Below are 19,181 nucleotides of genomic sequence, written 5' to 3'. Positions count from 1 at the left end.
GTGTGGTTCCATGCTGTTGTGCAAGCCAAAGCACAACAATATTAGCACCATTTCAAGTGCTCACACGGTGTGTGTATGATTTCAAATTCTGTCTTCTGTGCATACACGGTGTGCTTCTGACAATAGGTCTTCCACAGCAGGCATCCTGCATCAGCTGTGAAACATTTATACTTCAGTAGTATTTAAATAATTAATAAGGCTAAAAGCAAATTTGAATAAAACCAGAAAACTTTTCTCCCCACAACTGAAATAAAACATGCCCTCCATCCCCTCGTTCTCAGGCAGATGTTACAATGCTTCTGTCGGTGCAGCAAACAAATATCCATTAAAGCATGATGAAAAGTACTTGTCTATTTAAGTGAAAATAAAGCAAGAAAGAGAAGCTGAATGCTGTATGTGCACTTCTTAGGGCAGAGGTTGACCTTCTGCTTCCTTTTCAGATGCTCACCTTTGCAAAACTCTGGTACAAGCTATAGATTTGGCCTGCAACAGAAAGATTTCTGCTGCTGAAAGTCTAGTTATGGATGGGCTGTACTGGATTTTTTTTTTTTTTTCATACTGAAAAGACAAGAAGAAAATACCAAAGTAGGGATGAACACAAATATGAGATGTGTGAAAGAGCAAAAATGGCCCCAAATACACTTTTTTGTGCAACACGCAAAGGCAGGATGTTTCCTGTTTCTTTTGTATAAAAAAACCCAAAACCTAGTGATCTTTCTAGTGGTAGTTTTGTGTGTGGTTTTGTTTTTTTTTCTGTTTGTTTGTTTTTATGTTTCTCAGAATCCTGCAGAGCAACTCATGATACTTGGCGATTTCATTGCTGAGTATGACACTTAGTCTCAATTTCCTCTGCATGGGTAAATTTACTCTTCAGATCGTCAAGAGGTTGCATCGTCTAGTTCATATCTAAATACTTCTTTCAGGAATCCCTTTGTTCTCTGTGGAGACAGATGTTGAATGTGAGCACAAGGAAAAAAGAGCTACAGCTTTGTAACACTGCATCAGAGAAATGTAGGAGTGAGAGAATGGAGTTTGTGTGGACCCTTGCCCTGCTCCCAGTTGGTGTGGAGAACACATGGCCTCGTGATACCCAGGAGCTCTTGGGAGGTGATCTCTGCTCCCTAGAAAGCAATATACTACTTACTGACCTCATCCCAGAAATGAGATTTCCCTACCCATCTGTTCTAACAAGAAGTCGAGAGCAGAGGGAGGTAAAATAGGGGACGGACCTGATGCCTGCCTGAGTGTCTTGTCTGCAGAAGGGAGCTCAGACTGCCTGCCCTCAGCCCAGCGCTGTGACTGGGTAGCACTGGGTTGCACTGAGCAGTGCTGTTGAGAAACATTTGTGCGCAGCTCTGCCACTAAAAGACTGAAAAATTAGAGGTGATATGCTTATCCTGACAGTGAAAGAGAAGAGTCAGTAACCCTAACCTTTTATTAGGGGAGACATCACTATTCTGGGTAGCTTGTGTCTACCTGCCACTGGTATCACTGTGAAGTTAGCTAGCATGGGCGGGCCTGCCACTCTTTGAAGGTTGACTTCACTGCTTTCTTGTTATTTTTTCTCTTTATTGTATAGGGGTTTTCCCTGCAATAAAACAAAACAAACCACCGACTGTTTTTTTCACATCACATAGCTACTTGCCATTAGAAATCTCCTTAGATACATACTGTCTCCAATTCATTATCCCGTTGCCTGTCTGGCACCAAGTATCATTGAGTAAGGATAGCCTTGATGGTTTTCTTGATTGTGTTTTGCTTTTGTGACTCTTAGTTTCTCACGCTAATAGTTTTAGAAGAAGATATTGAAGTAGTTGTAAGAGGTGAGGAAAAAACACTTAAGAACTTCACTGCAACTTGTACAAGTCACCTAAATGCATACATGAAAGCTCATCTCTTGTGAAGTACTCCTGGGGAATACTTGTTGTTCTCGCCATCGTTAATTTCAGCGGAGATGCGTGGATAAGGCTGTACAAGTAAACACAGCTGTGGAATGTGACATAGTAAACAACATGCTGAAACCTCTTGGCAGAGAGTTATTTACCAGGGAACCCAAACGCAGCACTTAGTCCATGGAAAAGATGGCATTTAAAGTTTTGGTACTTTTGAATTTTTCAGAAGAAAATATTTATCTCTAAACCTGCTCAATCTAGCCTTGTATTTACACATAAGGGGGCAGTGTGGTACTGTTAGCCAAGTGCCATGTAGGTGCACATTAGATTTCGTTGTTATATATTGCATCATGTTTTAAGAAATGTCTTTTAGCACTCTGAGCACAATTAGAGCTTTGTCACTGTCTGAGAGTGCTGCTGTGTCTGTACTGAGGAGAACCAGGTTGAACTGTTTCCTTTCTTCTTTATAAACATTTTGTTTTTAGAGTTCCATGTGCTATTTTGGTGCTCTCTCTTGTAATCCCTTGTTCATAGGCATGTGAAGGAGTGGGAGCCAGTTTTCTTAACACTGGTATGGGGAAGTTCAAATTACATCATTTTACCTCCCCCACAGCAACATTCACTTATTGGGAAGGAAGGTAATTTTTTCACTGGAGTTTTCCTTTGCACACCATATACAGGCTTCCGGCCCACTGCTGCCCGGTTTTGGCAATATGGTCATTCTTTCACAGTTTTCATGGAAAATGGTGTTTCTGATTATTTTGTACCAGCACAGTCTTCTAGCTGCTGGTACAAGAGCGATAATTAAACGTCCATAAGCCAGTGTATATGTGAGTTCTTGGGTCATCTTATTCCTACATCTGTTAATATTCAAGGTTAACAGGCCATGATATGATGGCACGTAGAGTTTCTTCTACTTCTAACATGGTATCTTGAGTTGCCTTACCACAGGATTCTTACGGCATTTTTCTCACCTGTAGAGTAGCCTGACTGGCTTTTAGTTTCCTGCTGCACCTGATATGTGCTGTAATAATCTAAAAATGTGTTATCTGTGGTGTCTCTTCATACTTTCTGCATGAATTTCTACTTCATAAAAAGCTTCTCCTTCAAAGGATTCATTACACGTCTCGTCTTTATAATATTTCCTATACAGATATGTGGCAATGTAAAGTTGCAGGGTAAAAGAGCACCATATACTGTTTCATTATATCTTGTTATATTACTGTGTTGTGTCGCTGTAAGGTGCCAGACAGACACAGGGCTTTTCTTGTACAAAGCTGCTCTTTGTGGTTTTCTTTATGTGCTGGCTTGTCTTTGACGAAATACATATTAAGCTAATTTGTTCATGTGAATCTGCCATGATCCCTTGTAAAAGGCTGCTGTTAAATTGTACATCAGCATACCAATAATTTTCGAGAAGTAAATCAGCATCATTAGACTGTACCCTGTATGTGGCAGTTAAAGTGAAAATGTTATCAGGTTGAGCAAATCTGCATTGCTGGTTAATCCAGAGAGAAATGACATGGTATTTTGTATGGAGTGGTATATGCTAATGGTCATGACTCAAAAAATACAATGATAACAAGAAATGCAATCCTTTTCAGAGGCGTTTTTGTGAATATCATAATATATATATGTGACTCAATATGCAATAGTTAACTGAAAAAATTCTCCCATGGTATGTTACTATAGTATCTCTCACTAAAAAACCCTCCCCTCAAAATTTTCCCCTTGCTCTCTTCAAGAGTATGTTTTTTGTTTTTTTTTTTTAATTAAGATGGCCAATGTTATAATGATATCAGAAGTTTTGAAAATTAAAATCGGTATTCTGGCAAAATTATAGGTCCTCGCTAATGCTATACAGCTTTTTGGTTACTAATTTATAAAGTTAGTATCCCCCTTTTTCCCCTTCGCCTCCATCCCAGCTGGCAAGCATGGCTGCAAATATTTTGTCTTTGGATTAACTGATTTGCAGCTTGGTTAATGTGTAGACAGTGCTCTTGGTTATTTTCATATTTTATTTATTTATTTATTTGTTTTAAAAGCACTCATTAAAAACCCACGGCATACTCCCAAACTTGAAGGAATGGATTTTTGGCTCCTGCCTGCTTTGAATTAAATCCAAAACAAATGTTGTTTGATAATGGTTTTCAGTTGCATTACACAGGTTGCTCTTCGCGATAAACAATTAACACCCTTTGTGTTCTTGATTGCAGATTTTCAAAACCCTGCCTGATGCCACTTTGCCTGAGCCAATCTCTATGTCAGTATCTGCTCCAAATGCCCCACCAAGGCAATCAAGAAGACAAGGACAACGTATTAAGAGGCCTCTGGCTGTTTACAATCTCTGTCTTGAGCTGGATGATGGTAAGATGTTAGTAGTAATTTCAGTCTTTGCAGCAGATGGGCCGTGTATCCTATCTTCAGTAGGTGTTTTCATATTTCATCTGTGTGCTTGTTTAATTGCTTTGGAACATGTGAAGAAGCAAGGAGACTATAGAGAGTACTGTCCTGTGACATGTTTAAAAGTAGGACGAACTGTCTTAAATATGCTTTTCCCCTCTAAAAGAGAAGCAGCTCCTGTTTCTTTGGGGAAATCTCTTTGACCTCTACTGAAGATTACACAGCCATAAGATAAATGGAGAAAGAACTAAAATTACAGCAAATCTTTTATGAGAAGAGCTAATGCACTCTACAGTTAAATTCATCTGGATTAAAGGCTCAGGTCACCACTGCACTGGAGAATACTACTACTTCACTTAAATCTTTAATACCTTGATGTAACTAGCAATAAATACTTGTAAACTTGCCTTACTGTTGAGAAGCAAAGAAAACAAATATCTTGCCTTTTCATGGAGTATGCAGTAGCAACGTACATGAGGCAAAAGGTGTATAACATCTTTTATATATACTGACTGTTGGCCAGAAACATAACCATTTTCCTGAAATTTTATTGCTTGGGGGTACATAGAGTACCGAGAAGGCAACTCAGGGCTCATTTTATGTTACAGATTTTCTCCACCCTATTCCCTTTCTCCTTCCTAATGTTGTTAGTCTTTTCACATGAAGAATCATGGGATCAGGGCACAAAGTCCAGTTATCAGCAAGTGAAAATAAACAGGAAGATTTTGAACTCATGCAGTAGTATGAGATTCACTGATGAACTGTCATTAAATCAGTGGTTGATTTCTTACGGAAAGAGCACAAATATTTACAACAGCTCTTAAGTGCAGGTTTTAGAAATAAACTCAGGACTGTTTACTGTCTCAAAGCCAGTTTTACAAAGAATCTGCAAGAAATTCAGCATGCCTGCCATCAGATCTAATTCACCAGAGAGATATGTAATCTCTGTGCCTTTCTTTTCTTGCATCAAATATGGAACTAAATGCCTTGACTGGAACATGTTTAAGGTGCATCTACTTAAAAAGCTTAAGCTGTGTTAATTTGAATAATATGCTACCAAAAGCTAAGAAAGCTCTTGAGCTGTATCTGCAGTAATAAATTCATCCTCGTTTGAAAAACAAAACTAAATTGAAGCCACTCACAGAGTTGTTTGCTTTCTAATTTTGAATGTGAATCCCAGCAGGTCGCAAGAAGTACCACAACCTCTTCAATTCTGTGCTGCAAGATGTGCTCTGAGGACCTGACTTTGACTCTAACACAGTAGACAAAGTATTTGGTGGATTATTTTTATTGTAAGATCCAAAAATGCAGTGTTACTGTTGAAAACAGTTATAAATGCTCAATTTTCTCCTAAATACAGTCTATATTTTTGTCTAATTTGGGCATCCCGACAAAGAGAAGAACCAGGGTTCTTAAAGGCTGTAATTGTTATGTATCATACAGAAATTTGGTACTTGTCTGGGACTTCTAGTGTGGTGAATTGCAGAATAACCTAATACATCATCATGCATGGCAGAACTGTGATCAAGCCTGAATTGCTGCAGGTGAAGTCACAGTTCCAGGATGGATGGCACTGAGTTTCAATGGCATCTGAAAAGAATATTTCCCCTTGTAACTTCTTAAAAAATATCCTCTGTAGTGTTTTTAGCTGCTACTGAAGGTAGCGGTATTCTCACATAATCATCTACGTTGGAAAAGACCTTGGAGATCCTCCAGTCCAACCATTAACCTCACACTGACCGGTCCCAACTCCACCAGATCCCTCAGCGCTGGGTCAACCCGAATTCTCAGTCTGGTGTTGCTAGAAAACTGGCTGTCGGTAGGTCCCGACTGCATGCTAAGGCTTATTTTATTTGTGTTTAGCTAGAGAGGTGTCGGTGAGGTAGTCGGTAGTTGGTACAATGGTTGCTTGGCATGCGTGCAGTATACATGGCAATACGGTACCTTGAGCTCAGCTGCGTCAGCTGAGGAACCACCCCAATGGATACAGGGTGCATAAATCAGCTAGGCTGATGAATTATCTAGTCACTGAGTAGAGCTCAGGGCCTCCAAATACGCGCCGTGGCCTTCAGTTACTTTGTTCTCTGGAGAGGGGGGAAAGGAATAAAAGTGAGCCTGGGCTTCATTCCATATTTACCTAGTTTCTTGGCTAACAAATGCATGTTTTATAACTGCTCTTTGGAAGATTTTATCCTGTGTGTGTTTTTAACAGGAAATTAAACATTAAACCCCTTCCCTCCCCCCTCTTTATTCACAATGGCATGAGTTAAGCACCAGGCATAAGCCAGTGTTTTGTATTTCCTGGATATGGCAAAATTATCATAATCTTGTTTTAAACCAAGTAGCTGATACATATTTATATGTAAATATATTTGTAGACAAATATATCTCTAAAGTTATTGTAACTATATATAAATATTTTCTATGCCTTGAAACTGGAAGTATGTTGGGAGACAAAAATCTCTCTGTGCTGGAAAACTTCTTGAGTGTGTTTCTTTTAGGATTGTTATGCAAACCAGGAAATTGTTAGAAAAGCGGAAACAAGTCTTTAACTATCAGCTGCTCCAGGGAGTTAACAGGCTTCAGAATCCACTGCTTGAATTGGAAATGCAGGGTTCGGGCCAGCTTTTCTTTTTAAAAGCACGTTTGCAGTCGGGAAGCTTCTTGACTGCACACCAAATGTATGCAGCAACCACCCAGAAAGGGTTCTAAGTGACATAAATATCAATAGATATAATAGCTGAAGAACACACACTGTGTTTGATAAAAATCTTTATTTTGCCTTCTAGTAATTAACTGTACTGAGTTCTGATAGCACATAGATTTTCCTTGTACATGGCAATTAGATGATTAAACCTGTTTGCAAACAATTCAAGTATTATATTTACTACCATAAGGATCTTCATTTCCTGAAAGACAAACTTAAGTCACAGATGATACTGTCTGTTTTTCTTTCAACTTATTTCCTCTGTGGTAAGCCAGTTACTAAATTTTCACTCTGAAGTTTTTCAACATCTCAGTGTCTCAAGTAGAACTAGACTTAATGGGGAACTTTGAGCTACTTTCGTACATGGCCTAAACCTGAAGTTCTTGTTTCAGCAAAATGCAGATTTGTCTGAGATTTACATTAGGATCATTTCCAGAGTTTTCTTGCCTTCTAAAATGAAGACGTGGGATTTGTGTTTTTTTCTTTTCTTTTTCTGGAAATAGTTTTTTTCTTTTTTTTTTTTTTGTTTTGTTTCCTTCTACTATCTGAATGTATTTTAGAGTCAGTTAGTAGCAGTGCAGAAACTCCTGTGGCTTACAGTCTCAGCTATGTAAAAATTACTTTGCATTCTCTCTATACAGAGAGAGAAAGACTGTTCAGTAGAACAGAGGGTTGTTTATCCTGTTCTTTTAAAAATGTCATTGGGTCTTTATTTTCCATTTGGACAGTCAGTATATATCAGAAGAGAGCTCTGTTTATATTTCTTCTAGAAGGCAATGCAGAGTTACAGTTTTGTTCCCTCCCAATTTTATTTTAATTTTTATATACTTGTAGCAAAATAAATTTCTTTTGTTCAATCTTTTTCTGTACCAGAGACTTAGAGATTACTGAACTATTTTGCAGGGCTGCTAGAGCAACATGGCAGGAAAAGTCCTGTGTAAGGTAGGCAGTGTAATGCAGTCCATCCAAGAAGAACAGAGAGTCAGCATGAGTTGCGTAAATCACACCTGGAGTCAAGAAATGGGTCTTGTGTGATTTGACCAACTACAGAACAACTTGTTTTCTAAACAAACCAAAATATACTCCTTAAGCCACAGTGCTTGCTGATGCCTTCTTCTATTTAAATAACCTCTAGGTGTCAAAATTTTGCATTGGCACATACATGGACGTAGCACACTAGTATCATACAGGGGGCTTTTTGTTTTGTTCTTAAGGCATTTGTCTCCTGTCCCCTGACTCTGGAACTCAGGAGGCATATGGGGTGTTTGCAATAGCTGCTGCTGTAAATTAAGTTTTATATTTATAGTGCTTTAGAAAAGGATTCTTGTCTAGAATTCTAAAAGAAATAAAAATTAGAACTGCTACTTAACCCTTTAAAGTTTGTGCTAACATATATTACCCTCTGAAGTATTTAGGGAAGCCAAAGTATGAATGGTATGTTAGTGTTGAATAGGAGTAGCTCTTTCTGATTTTTTTGCAGGAATTGGAGTGAGACACTGTCTTAAATTGGGTGATAAATTAATTAGCATGAACTACTGTGGCATTCAGGTAAATTACTTCATCAAAGTAAATATGATACATGTAATGGTTACATAGCTTCCATGAAGTATTCCCTCTCCCTCCTCCTCCCATCCCTTCTTGCCCCAAACAAATAAGTAAAAAACCATAAACTTCATTTGGAACTACTGAACATAAAACCTGGATGTTAGAGAAAGCCTTGGATTTATAACAAGGAGACTGGTCTTCAGGGCTGGAACAGCCCAGAGCAGCAAGGTTGCAGGTGTGAAACCTGGCCTTGAACTCTTTCTATTTCTGAATCTGCTGCTTGGAAGTGTTTCTGTAACCTGGCACATAGTAGGGGAAATGGAAAGAAAAGCAGCTACATAGGCATATCAAAAAGCCATAAGGGCTCATAACACTTGCTTACAAAGCTATTGTTAACAGCTGAACAGAACACACAGCTATGCTGTTACAAAATAGGTGCACCAATATTAGTTGTGAGGGGAAGATCAGGATGATTGCTGTTTGCCATGTACAATTTTAAGATAGTTTGTATTTCACCTTGCTGCAAGAATAGTTCCCGCAATTCTGTGTGATCTATCACAGCTTTTTCCACCTGATGGCTCTCAGTCGGATGAGTGCTATACAAAGTAAAAGTCTTTTTGGAGCTACTGTCAGTAAAGGTGAAGCTTTTTCTTAGGTTAATAGTGGGTATGTATAGGGTCCCAGTTTCCTATTTAGATAATCAACTTCTGCTTGGGAAGCTTTGGGTCCATAGAAGATACTTACATTCTTGGAGGTATCAAATAATTTTAGTCCACTTTTTATATACACAATGTACATTGTCTGGCCGTTGTTGTAGCTGTGAGTAATCTACTTGCTACAACCTACTTGCTCCACAGTTAATCTGAAATCAAATTTAACTGTCATAATGTGGTAAACATATCCTAACTTTTATTTCTTTTCGAATGATGTATGTCAAATATTCATGGTTGCTGTGAGAATTGCCTTAGAATCATCGCCAGTGCTTGTCCACTTTCAGTATATGAAATATAGAGGCTGTACTGTTCAAAGTAAACACATCCACATGTACACACACATGCACACAGCAGGAGTCAGAGGTGTAGGGAAAGGGAATTTGAATAGACTTAAAATTGAAATTTGAATTTAAAGAAGGAATGGGGAGTTCAGGAGAAAGGGTCAGTCTTTCCTTGAGGCCTGGCATTATTAAAAATCTCTGATCTCCTGTAATAATCCTTCATCTCTTTAATTCTCTACCTTCTGCACACAGACATGCAAGGGCACATAATACTGTAAGAAGGCCAATTTGGCATGCTAAAAGCCATTAATCCCGGGCATGGAAGTCACTGACGTATCTTTGCTACATGCCAGCTGTGCCCTGGCCAGCCTCTGTTGGTTGAAAGTAAATGCTGTCACCCAGCACACAAGAGTGTAAGTGGAATGAAGACTTCAAGCTGTTCAGCTCTTCAGCCAGTTTGCTATGGACGAGAGTTGCATTTCACTGAATAAGGTGTTTCTCATATGGGGTGCTCTTGCTTCCCTTCACTGGTGACAAGGATAAGAGAGAAGAACTTGGAGGGGGGCGATGGTGAATTTTCTGAAAGGCTGATACACAAGTTAGAAAATATGATTCTTCTTCCTGTTTTGCTCCCACTCTGTCAATGTTTTTTAGTCCATCAGGAAAAAATGTATTTTTAGTCTTCCTTTAGCTTCTGGAAGTCTTTGTCCTATTTAGCTCTTCTTTTTCCCTTTTATTTTTTTGTTCTCTTCTTTTGAAAATTGCATTTAATGCAAAGTGAATTACATTACTATCACTTCTTTCCTTCTCAGCTGTACTTGCAACTTGCTGAACCAACAAGGAGGTTGAAGGAGTACTTAGGGGATATCATGGAGAAGTAATAGTGGTGGGACTAGCTTGGCTAGGATTGCAGTCTCATCTAAGACTATTTGACTGTAGCCAAGCGAATTAGCCTCAGAGACCATGTTAGTTGGAATCTGCAAGCAAGAAGATGCATGATGCCTGGCAAGTTTGGTTATTCCACCGGGCGAGTGGGTTTCTGTTGTTCTGTAATGGGTGCAAATTCACTGATGATGAGCACATTCACTTCTCTCTCCCTGGCCAGAGTTTGGTGCTGCCCATGTGCTTGCACAGCCTCCTTGATCCATCTCCACAGCCTCCCTTCCACAGTGCAGCTGAGTCTAGCCCTGAGGCCTTGCCAGACGTGTAAGAAAAAAAAATGAAAAAAATTGCACTGGCAGACATCTAACCCTGGAGTATCAGGCATGGATAGTGGTAGAAGAATCCAGGCATGGGAGAAAACGACCTAACTACATTGAGGTAGCAAGTCTGTCATCCTAATCTGCCTTTTAAATCATGAGCTGGGAGATTAGGAGGTTCCTAAAGAAACATGTCACCTGGATGTTCAGTTAAAACAGCTGATAAAACTTCCTTAAGGGCTCCTTAGCTTGTTTTCAGTCATCTTTTTAATAAGCCTGAGGCATCCTGCTTGCTTCATTCCTCCACTGAAGTCACTGTTATGGCAAAGGAGAGAGGTGAACAAAATGAGAAAGGAGGCACAGCCAAGTGTCAGCAGCATACCGAAAATGTTTCAGAGGGGCTTTCTTATGAGAGACTTGTCACATACACAGTGTGAGAGCAGTTAGTCTTTGTCATTATCCAAGTACCACCACAGGTTTTGGAATTATTGGTAAGAAACTTCTCCTTTTAATAAATCATGGGAAGTAATTGCAAGTGAAGTAAGCTAAATAGCAAGAGAAGAGGAGACAACAGTGTGGTATTATCTCTGTTTGACAGCTCAGGAAAAAGAGTATGTGAACACCTTACCTTTTTGGGGGTGGAAGGACCCTGACAGAGACATTTTCCAGCTGATCAATGGCTGAATTGCTAACACAACAGAAAAGAAAAGGATACATGGAAGAACATTTTCATGGCCTTTGGAGTTTTTGTTGCCGTTTAAGAAGTGCTGCTGAATTAGGGAACTTTTAGCCCTGATCATTGTACCCCTTCTTGATCTGCTTTGCTTTTTCACAATTCTCATTGATCAGACTGGAGCTGCTCTGTTGGTAGGTTTCAATACAGGTCTGGACCATAGGTAAACGTTGCCTAGGAACTTAGGAAACTCAAAACACACAGTGCTACCAAAAAACTGTGAAAGCTCTGGGACAATCCATTTATTGTCAGAGTTTTCAGGAAGTAGCTTCAGTTCATCACTGCATTTTTCAGCCATGAAATTAATGTATGGCATCTCGCCAGCCTGGTAAGGCCGGAGGTTGTGTGCGGTTTCCTGCCAAGCAAGCTCTGGTTAAAAAAGTGAGTAATCTTTGAGTTTAGATACTGCTCTTGTTATCTTAATATACACAAATCAAAAGAGGAACCCCTCTGCATGCTTGTATCTGATTTCTGTTGTGTTTCAAAATTTAATTATGTGATATAAATTAACACCCCAGCCTTGTATCTGTGACTCTGTCTTGAACTGTTTTTCTGCAGTTTGAGGAATAAATTGGATTTCTTTGCCCACTTTAGTTTTAGCTTGCTCAGTGAAAGACTTACCTACAATTCCATGTGTCTTTGGGATTTTATTGATGTAATCTAAGCAATATTTCTCCTGAATTTTGAGAGAGGACCTGCAGTAAGGGAGATATTTATTGCAATAATTGCTTGCTATTACAGGTTAAATGTATGTCTAGAAAGATGCTTGTTTAAAGTTGAACTTTGCATTTTAGAAATAAGCAAAAAAGGAGGAGGGCAGGGGCATCCGCCCAACACCCCACTTGCCCCAAAATGACCTGCAAATGAGCACATTTCTTTCCCTTTCCTAGCCCCAACTCAGACACCCACCCTTCTGGCTACAATTCTTGAGTTGCATCAGCCAGTCTTGAGGCAAATTCTGTCTAGTGCAGCTTCCTCCTTTTTCTGACGTATCTGAATCATTATGGAGTTGGGAAAAACAATCTTCCTACAGAAAAACTACTTTGTGCCTAGGCTACACATGCTTGTACACGCACCCATTTGAAAAATATATCAGAGTTGGTCTTTAGGAAAAAAACGTAGTCAACGCTAATAGTTGTGTTAATTATTTTGTCTGAGAGAAGAAAATAGCTGGCGTAGATATATAATTCTTACTGCATGTGTTTTGAAAGATAGCATGGAACTGATGGATATGTGGGCTGGTGCTGTCCATTTCCTCCATGAAAGCTCTGTTGGTTTTAGGGTGTGTGAGTCTGTGATGTCTAAGCTTATGTAAGAACTAACTATATACTAAGGCAGTACTGCACTGTATAGGGTTTGCTACACAGTGAGGATAATGGATACTTTTTGATAATGAAATGCGGTAATATAAAGCTATTTTTCTGAGTGTTTACAGGAATCTGACCTCCAAAGTACCCATTATTCAGGAACAGTGAAATAACTCTCTTGCTTAGTTTTAGCATTCTCTATGATTATTTTTAATCAATAGATTGTTATTAGCTTGCTTTTACATGTTTTCTCCTTAGTTTGGAAACTTATGTGTTTAAATAGCACAATTTCTGTAGTCTGAGTAACAAACAGTTCTGTTGACCAGTTTCAGTGGTGTGATAAACAAAAGTACACAGTTTGTTAATTTACTCAGAAACAGATAACGTCATTAATTCAGAAAGCTTTAAAAATTTGAAGAAGTAGAAGAGTTCCTGAGTTCACCTGGTGCTTGGCAGGATTACTGCAGGATGATTTGTACCATAAATAGTGAACAAAGGATGCAGCCTTGTATCTAGAAAAGGCCGTTCTTGACTGTGGAATCCTCTGATCACTCTATCACATAAAGCTTTCTCCACTAGCGTTAACTTCTAGCTTTCCAGGAATGGCTGAGGGTGATTGGTACTTCCTATCGTGGGATCACTTTGTTTTATTAACTGTGTGAGACAACTTATCTTCAGTTATGTTTTTCATGCCTGTTTTCTGTGGATGCTGAAGCTCTAGCACAGGGAGCTAAGTTCTCACTTGGCAGAGGATATTTACAATACTCATATTTCTTCTCTATCCCTGATCTATGAGATTCCTATTAAAATGAACACATAGTACATACCCACAAATTAACATAAGAGCAAAGCTACTTTCTACTTGGTTAAACTTCTGTATTATTGTGGGAAGTTAGCTATTTATGGTGAATGAATGTTTGTTATCTCAGAGCTGGATGCAGCTGTGATGCTGATGGGGGAGGAGGGGTGGCTGCACAGCAGCACAGCTGCTGCTTCCCCATCTTGTGATGCAGAAAATGTCAGACTTGAAGGTGGTAATAGGGATTTTGCAGCATCTTTAATTTACTCTCCTCAGTAATCCTCCCCATCACCCCTTGTCTACAACAAGACCTGTGTGACTGTGTCAAAGTAGAATAAGGCATGTCTTTTGTCCTCTTATTTTGCCACGATCTGTGTGTATGATGAGCACTTAAAACATATACGACAGTTCTGTTCTGCCCATTCTGTGTATCTCAATAGAAACTGTCATATGTTCCTCATTCACTCCAGAAACATTCACTTTCATAAAATGTTTTCATCCTCTGTCTACCCTCAAACTATAGATGTTGGTTGTAATGTTGATGTTAGATTAGTCTTTCTTTTAATAGTAAAGTATGTAATTCTTTAGTTTACTTAAGCTGAAGTTGGAAGAAAACTGTCACTCAAGCAAGTAACTGATAGTGTTAGCTCTCTGGTTTTCGTAGTTTTTTATTACAAATGTTTTTTCTTATTTAGAATTCTTGGAGTAAAGTAAGGATCTGGTTATTGACACTGCCAAAGTATTTCAGGTTTTTTCAACTTTGGATGCCAACAAAAAATATTCTTAGACTAGCCAGATGGAAAAAGGAGTAAAAAAGGCAACTGGGAGGCATGTCATGCTCAGTTAGGTGGAAGCTGAGTTCAGATTTCTGGTATGGAGGGTCTGAGAGCCTTTACTATCTGAGGCTCATCCAGACAAAAGGCAAAAAGGATTGAGGGTTACATATTTGCTAGAGAGAAGCTGGATGAGGTAAGTCTTAGTCTATATAGGTACTTTGTTACCTCGTGGGGATTTTTCATTATGAGAAAGGGTGACACGAGGTGGGGAAGGAGGAAGGATATTTGGGTTAAAAAATGAATGGTAAGTAGTACCAGCTAACCACAACCAGTAAATGCTTGAGATCAAGCTAAGCTGTCTTATTTTCTAGATAGGGCTGGTCTGAACTATGAACAACCGTAGAGGCAAAGCATGAGTATCTGTTGCAGAGGCACAGTGAAAGCTCTAAGGCTTGGATGAGTGTTGTGATTAGAACAGTGAAACAAGAAGATAATTTAGATGACAGTTTAAAAGGAGCCGAGCAGTCAAAAAATTTAAATAGTATGCAAAAGGTGGTGAGAATGTGAAACAAGTTTTAACTCCGAGAGTAAAATTGGATCTTACACCTATTTGCGTAGGATGAGGAGATGAATTGTAGAAGCAGCTTGGTGGCAGCTCTAGAAAGATGGCCAAGCTGAAGGCCAAAGGCACTCAGAGGCTTCCCACAAATATAAAGAAGAAAAGGTGAAGAGTTGATGGCTGGAGTGTTGACAAAAATTTGAGATGTCATACAGATTTACTGCTTTTATACTGAGAACCCTCATGCCCTTCATCTGTTCTGCCTTTCTTTGGCACCTAAAGATAAGAGTGTAATGGAAGAGAAAAGGGAGGGGGATTGACGTTTTTTAGGAAGAGAAAATGAAGGCACTAAGAACACCAAACTGTATGCTCAAAGGATTATATAAATTAACTTTAAAATAATTCACATATTCCCTATTTTATAGTGTAAGAGCTCATTAGAGTTCAAGTGGTAGAAAAGAAGAATAGGAAGTTTCTGGAGCTCCTCTTTGGAAGGACCTGTCAGTCCAATGTGGCAGTCAGCCTTGTCATAGAAGTGGGAAACCTGACAGTGCTGCTCACTGGAGAGCAATGTTGGAGGTAAAGAGGAGTGAGAGGAGAGAAACAGTAAAAATATTAGGGAGCCCCTGAACTCTGAGGTAAAATGAAAACCATAAAGCTGATTCAATTTCAGCAATGTCCTTAAACACCCTTTAACAAACAAACCATGTCAAAACTTTAAAGGCTTTTTAATCTCCAGCAGTTTAGGATCTTTACCTGCTCCGCAAAGCAAAATACAGGAAAAGGGTAGGGGGAAAAAAAGAGGAAATAGCTAGCAGTCAATATGCGTTACAAATTTTGAAGAACTGTTAAAAAGAACTTAGCTATGAAAATTGAGGTGGGATTTGTAATCAGCAGGATCAAGCAGAAATCTTCACAGGTAGGCCTGTTGCAAGGTGAATGCTTTAAATAATGTGAAGCCATCTAACTTGTCCTAAAAAAGTTCTCTGGTCATGGGGTTGTATGGCTTGGCAATGTTAATTTTTAAAACATCTTGTAGCATGCTGAAGAAGTTTGAAGAAACTGGAGGAATGCTAATATAGCAGCAGTGTTTAGAAAGGTAAATACAAATCCTTGATCAGATATTTACACATGGGACAAATTTAAGAGGAATTGCAAATAATAACGATGGTAGTTATACAGGAGTTGTGGTCATGTGCTAAGATGCACCCATTCAAACAAAATAATCTTGGTTGTCTTGAGAAATAGATTTACAGATTTTTGGAGGAAAAATGTAGCCTGTAGCTACAGAATGGAGGACTGCATCCTTAAAAACGGTGACTCTGCTAAGTCTCTTAGTCACAGTGGACAATTGGCTCATCATAAACTATTGATTTAAAACTGTGGCAAAAAAATGCCAGCCTTGGATGTACAGACAGGATTGATGAGTAGGAGTAAGTGGTGGAAAAAGTGGCACTTGTGGGACAAAAAATCATGAATTCAGATCTGATGTACGCTCTTCAGAAGGAACTCTGGGACACTGTAATAGGTTTATAAAGCAGGTGCATGATTCCAAAACTTGCAAAAGCCCTTATAGTAAGAGATTTAGTGTTAAACTTATGAAGATCATTTAAATACCTCCACATGGCACAGAAACTGAATATGAGAGATACTGTAATTACTAGCAATGCATATTACATGGGTCACACCTGGAAATAAAGCCTAGCAAAGTGAAGGTACATGCATTAATCAGTGAGTATGTTATTAGCAGCCAACAGATACTCCATTACCTTTATAATCCGCTGATGTCTTCACACAAAGATTCTTTGGAAGATACAGTTTTGGCCCAACATGAGATGGGCATTAATCAAAAGCAGGTTATTAAGCTTAATAGAGATAACTAGATACAATTCTATGGCTTCTGCCATGTACAGGATTTACTGTAATTTCTGAAGTTACCAGAACTTTTTGTCGCCAACATACAAGGTGAAATCTTTGTACTGTTGAAATTAGAGCAATGACGCTCTATTTCAAAGACTTAGGTTTTGAGCATATATTGGTTTTAATCATGAAAATATTCTAGATGATCATTAGTCATCTGTTTTTGCAGTTATACAGAGTTGCCTTTTCCTGAATAAAGGTATTGTTTTACTTTATAAAAACAAATAATTGAAAGCATCAGAAATGTAAAGTATCTCTGAACATGTTTTTAGAGGGTGCTCACTTAATCCCGTAGAATTTAGCAGGTGTTTTCCTGTTTAAGTGCCTGATTTGGTTTTAGTGTTCAAAACCTGATCCTATTCTTGAGAGTGCAACGCAGTATTGACTGTGAGAAAACAGTGGCTCAGGAAGGAAGGGAAGGAAGAAGTAAAATTTCAGGAAAGATTTAACACAGCTTCACTTATGATAATGTCAGATGCAACTGCCTGTATACTGCAGTCTCCAATGTAGACTCTACTGTGCGTGACTGAAGTGTTTAGTATTTTTTTAACTTTTTCTATGTGCTCTAAGAAACGGTTCAACAGAAAAGCCTTTGCTTTCTCTAGGGAGGCGTGGTGAGTTGGTCATATAATATTAAAGAACAGATGAGTATTCCTTCCTACTGCTGTTTTAGTAATGTTAAGTGAACGGTTAAGGTAGACATGGCCTTCTAATACGGTGTATGTAGTTTGATAGTCTGGATTGCATTAATACTACTACTTTGAAAAGAAGTCGTGAGGAATTTAAAGGACTTAAGTCTATTTAGTTTTAAGGAATTCAGTTTCTTTATAAAGTAGAATTGCAGTATTACTGTCTAATCTCTCAGATCTTTATCATTGTGACACATACGTCTGCAAATGAGATGTAATTAATTAGTTTTTACCTGACACTCCTACGGTTCTCATGTCATGTCATGTAAATGTGAGCGGCAGCATCGTGGCCTGGTTGAGCAGGATTGGGCTGGAGTGCGAGTGACTCACTTTCCCAGGTTAAAGTTCTCCTCCTCAGAGCCTATCATACTTTGTTACTACGGGCTAATTTAGATCCCTAAATTAGCAGCTGCTTTAGGGAGAAACTTCCAGATGATCACTTATCATTTCAGTGTTTTCAGTTGTATGTCATTTTAATCTCTAGGGAAGTTGTTCTCTGAGAGTTGCTGGGAGGTGGTGAGGCTGGGGAAGCAGGCGAGTGCTTTGTTAACAGAAGAAATTGCACTGGTGGAGGCAATAATAAAGTTATGAGAAGGATTTTATCCAGTGAAGGTGGCTTTTCATTGTCCATGTTTCATTGTTGTTGCATTTTAATTAAGGACAAAATGATTTCTTTCATTTATTATTGCAAGAGCACTGCTTAGCTTGATGGAGTAGAATTAATCTCAGTTGTTCGCTGTGCAGATGCTAATTAATTTAGAATTAGTAATATTGTACAGGACTTTGCCTCGTATAGTACAGTATAGAGGAGATACAGCTTGTCAAGCAAGCACAATATTTTAACAGCTATTGATCATATTATTATGATGCTGTGTTAGGACTTGGTGGTTCATTTTTTCCCCAAAGCTTTTGGCCCTGAAGGAGCAGAACTCTTTATTAAGACTGTGGGGTCAACGGTATCTAATCCACACTAGAGGAACTTTTGTGATGTTGTTATTTAGCAGGGCTGTGGGCTGTGTTCATGAGCACCAGTAGGAATAGGATAGACAGAGGAGAAAAGGAAAGGATGCAGGGAGCCTTGTAAAGGGTGGTTGGAAATGACCCTTGTTACTGTTAAATATTAATATTCTGAAAACAGCCACAGGCCCCATTTGAGACTGCGGATTAGCTTTGCTGGACACTTTAATGTTTGCAATCATCCTCATTTCATACACCTCCTTTAGGATTTATAAAATGTACAGCTGATGTTTAAATAAAAATTTAAAAGGGAGAAGCTCTGCGGGTGAAGGTTAGCTTTTCAGTGAAGAATGTGCTATTTGGCTAGATGCGTCAGCATGGTCTGCAGTGAGGGTTGTGACACACTGGTAACTTTTTCTTACTGTCCGTGGGATAGGAATGGTGTTCCTTTAATGTTTTCTTAAGCAGTCATATCTGAATGTGTTATCTCCTAAGTCATATTCTAAAAGTAGCTTATGAAAACGAATAGTAGACCAGAATACAATGAGTTCTCTTAAAAGTAACACCATTAAAAAGGAGTAATAAAAGTAACGTTCTTGGGTGTTGTGCATTTGTTAGAGATCTCCTGCTTATTCTGACCTTTCTAAATTTCATTGTTTCACGTTTGATAGGACTGTGCTTATGGTACTTGAGAGCAATCT

The 19,181-nt window shown here is 38.8% G+C and overlaps 1 protein-coding gene across 4 annotated transcripts in view; it reads left to right on the top strand.

The window, feature by feature from the left end:
• Positions 1–19,181, top strand: part of ARHGAP10 (Rho GTPase activating protein 10) — a 152,694-nt gene that overhangs the window by 108,287 nt on the left and 25,226 nt on the right. For all 4 annotated transcript variants that reach the window (XM_074823836.1, XM_074823837.1, XM_074823835.1 and 1 more), the window contains one exon: positions 4,109–4,259. In XM_074823836.1, the coding sequence (XP_074679937.1) occupies positions 4,109–4,259 (151 nt within the window). The remainder of the gene's footprint in view (positions 1–4,108; positions 4,260–19,181) is intronic.

Source organism: Strix aluco, chromosome 4, assembly GCF_031877795.1.
Source record: "Strix aluco isolate bStrAlu1 chromosome 4, bStrAlu1.hap1, whole genome shotgun sequence".
NCBI classification, from domain to species: domain Eukaryota; kingdom Metazoa; phylum Chordata; class Aves; order Strigiformes; family Strigidae; genus Strix; species Strix aluco.
Note: the sequence above shows the minus strand (reverse complement) of the source record. Positions and strands in the feature narration are given on the sequence as shown.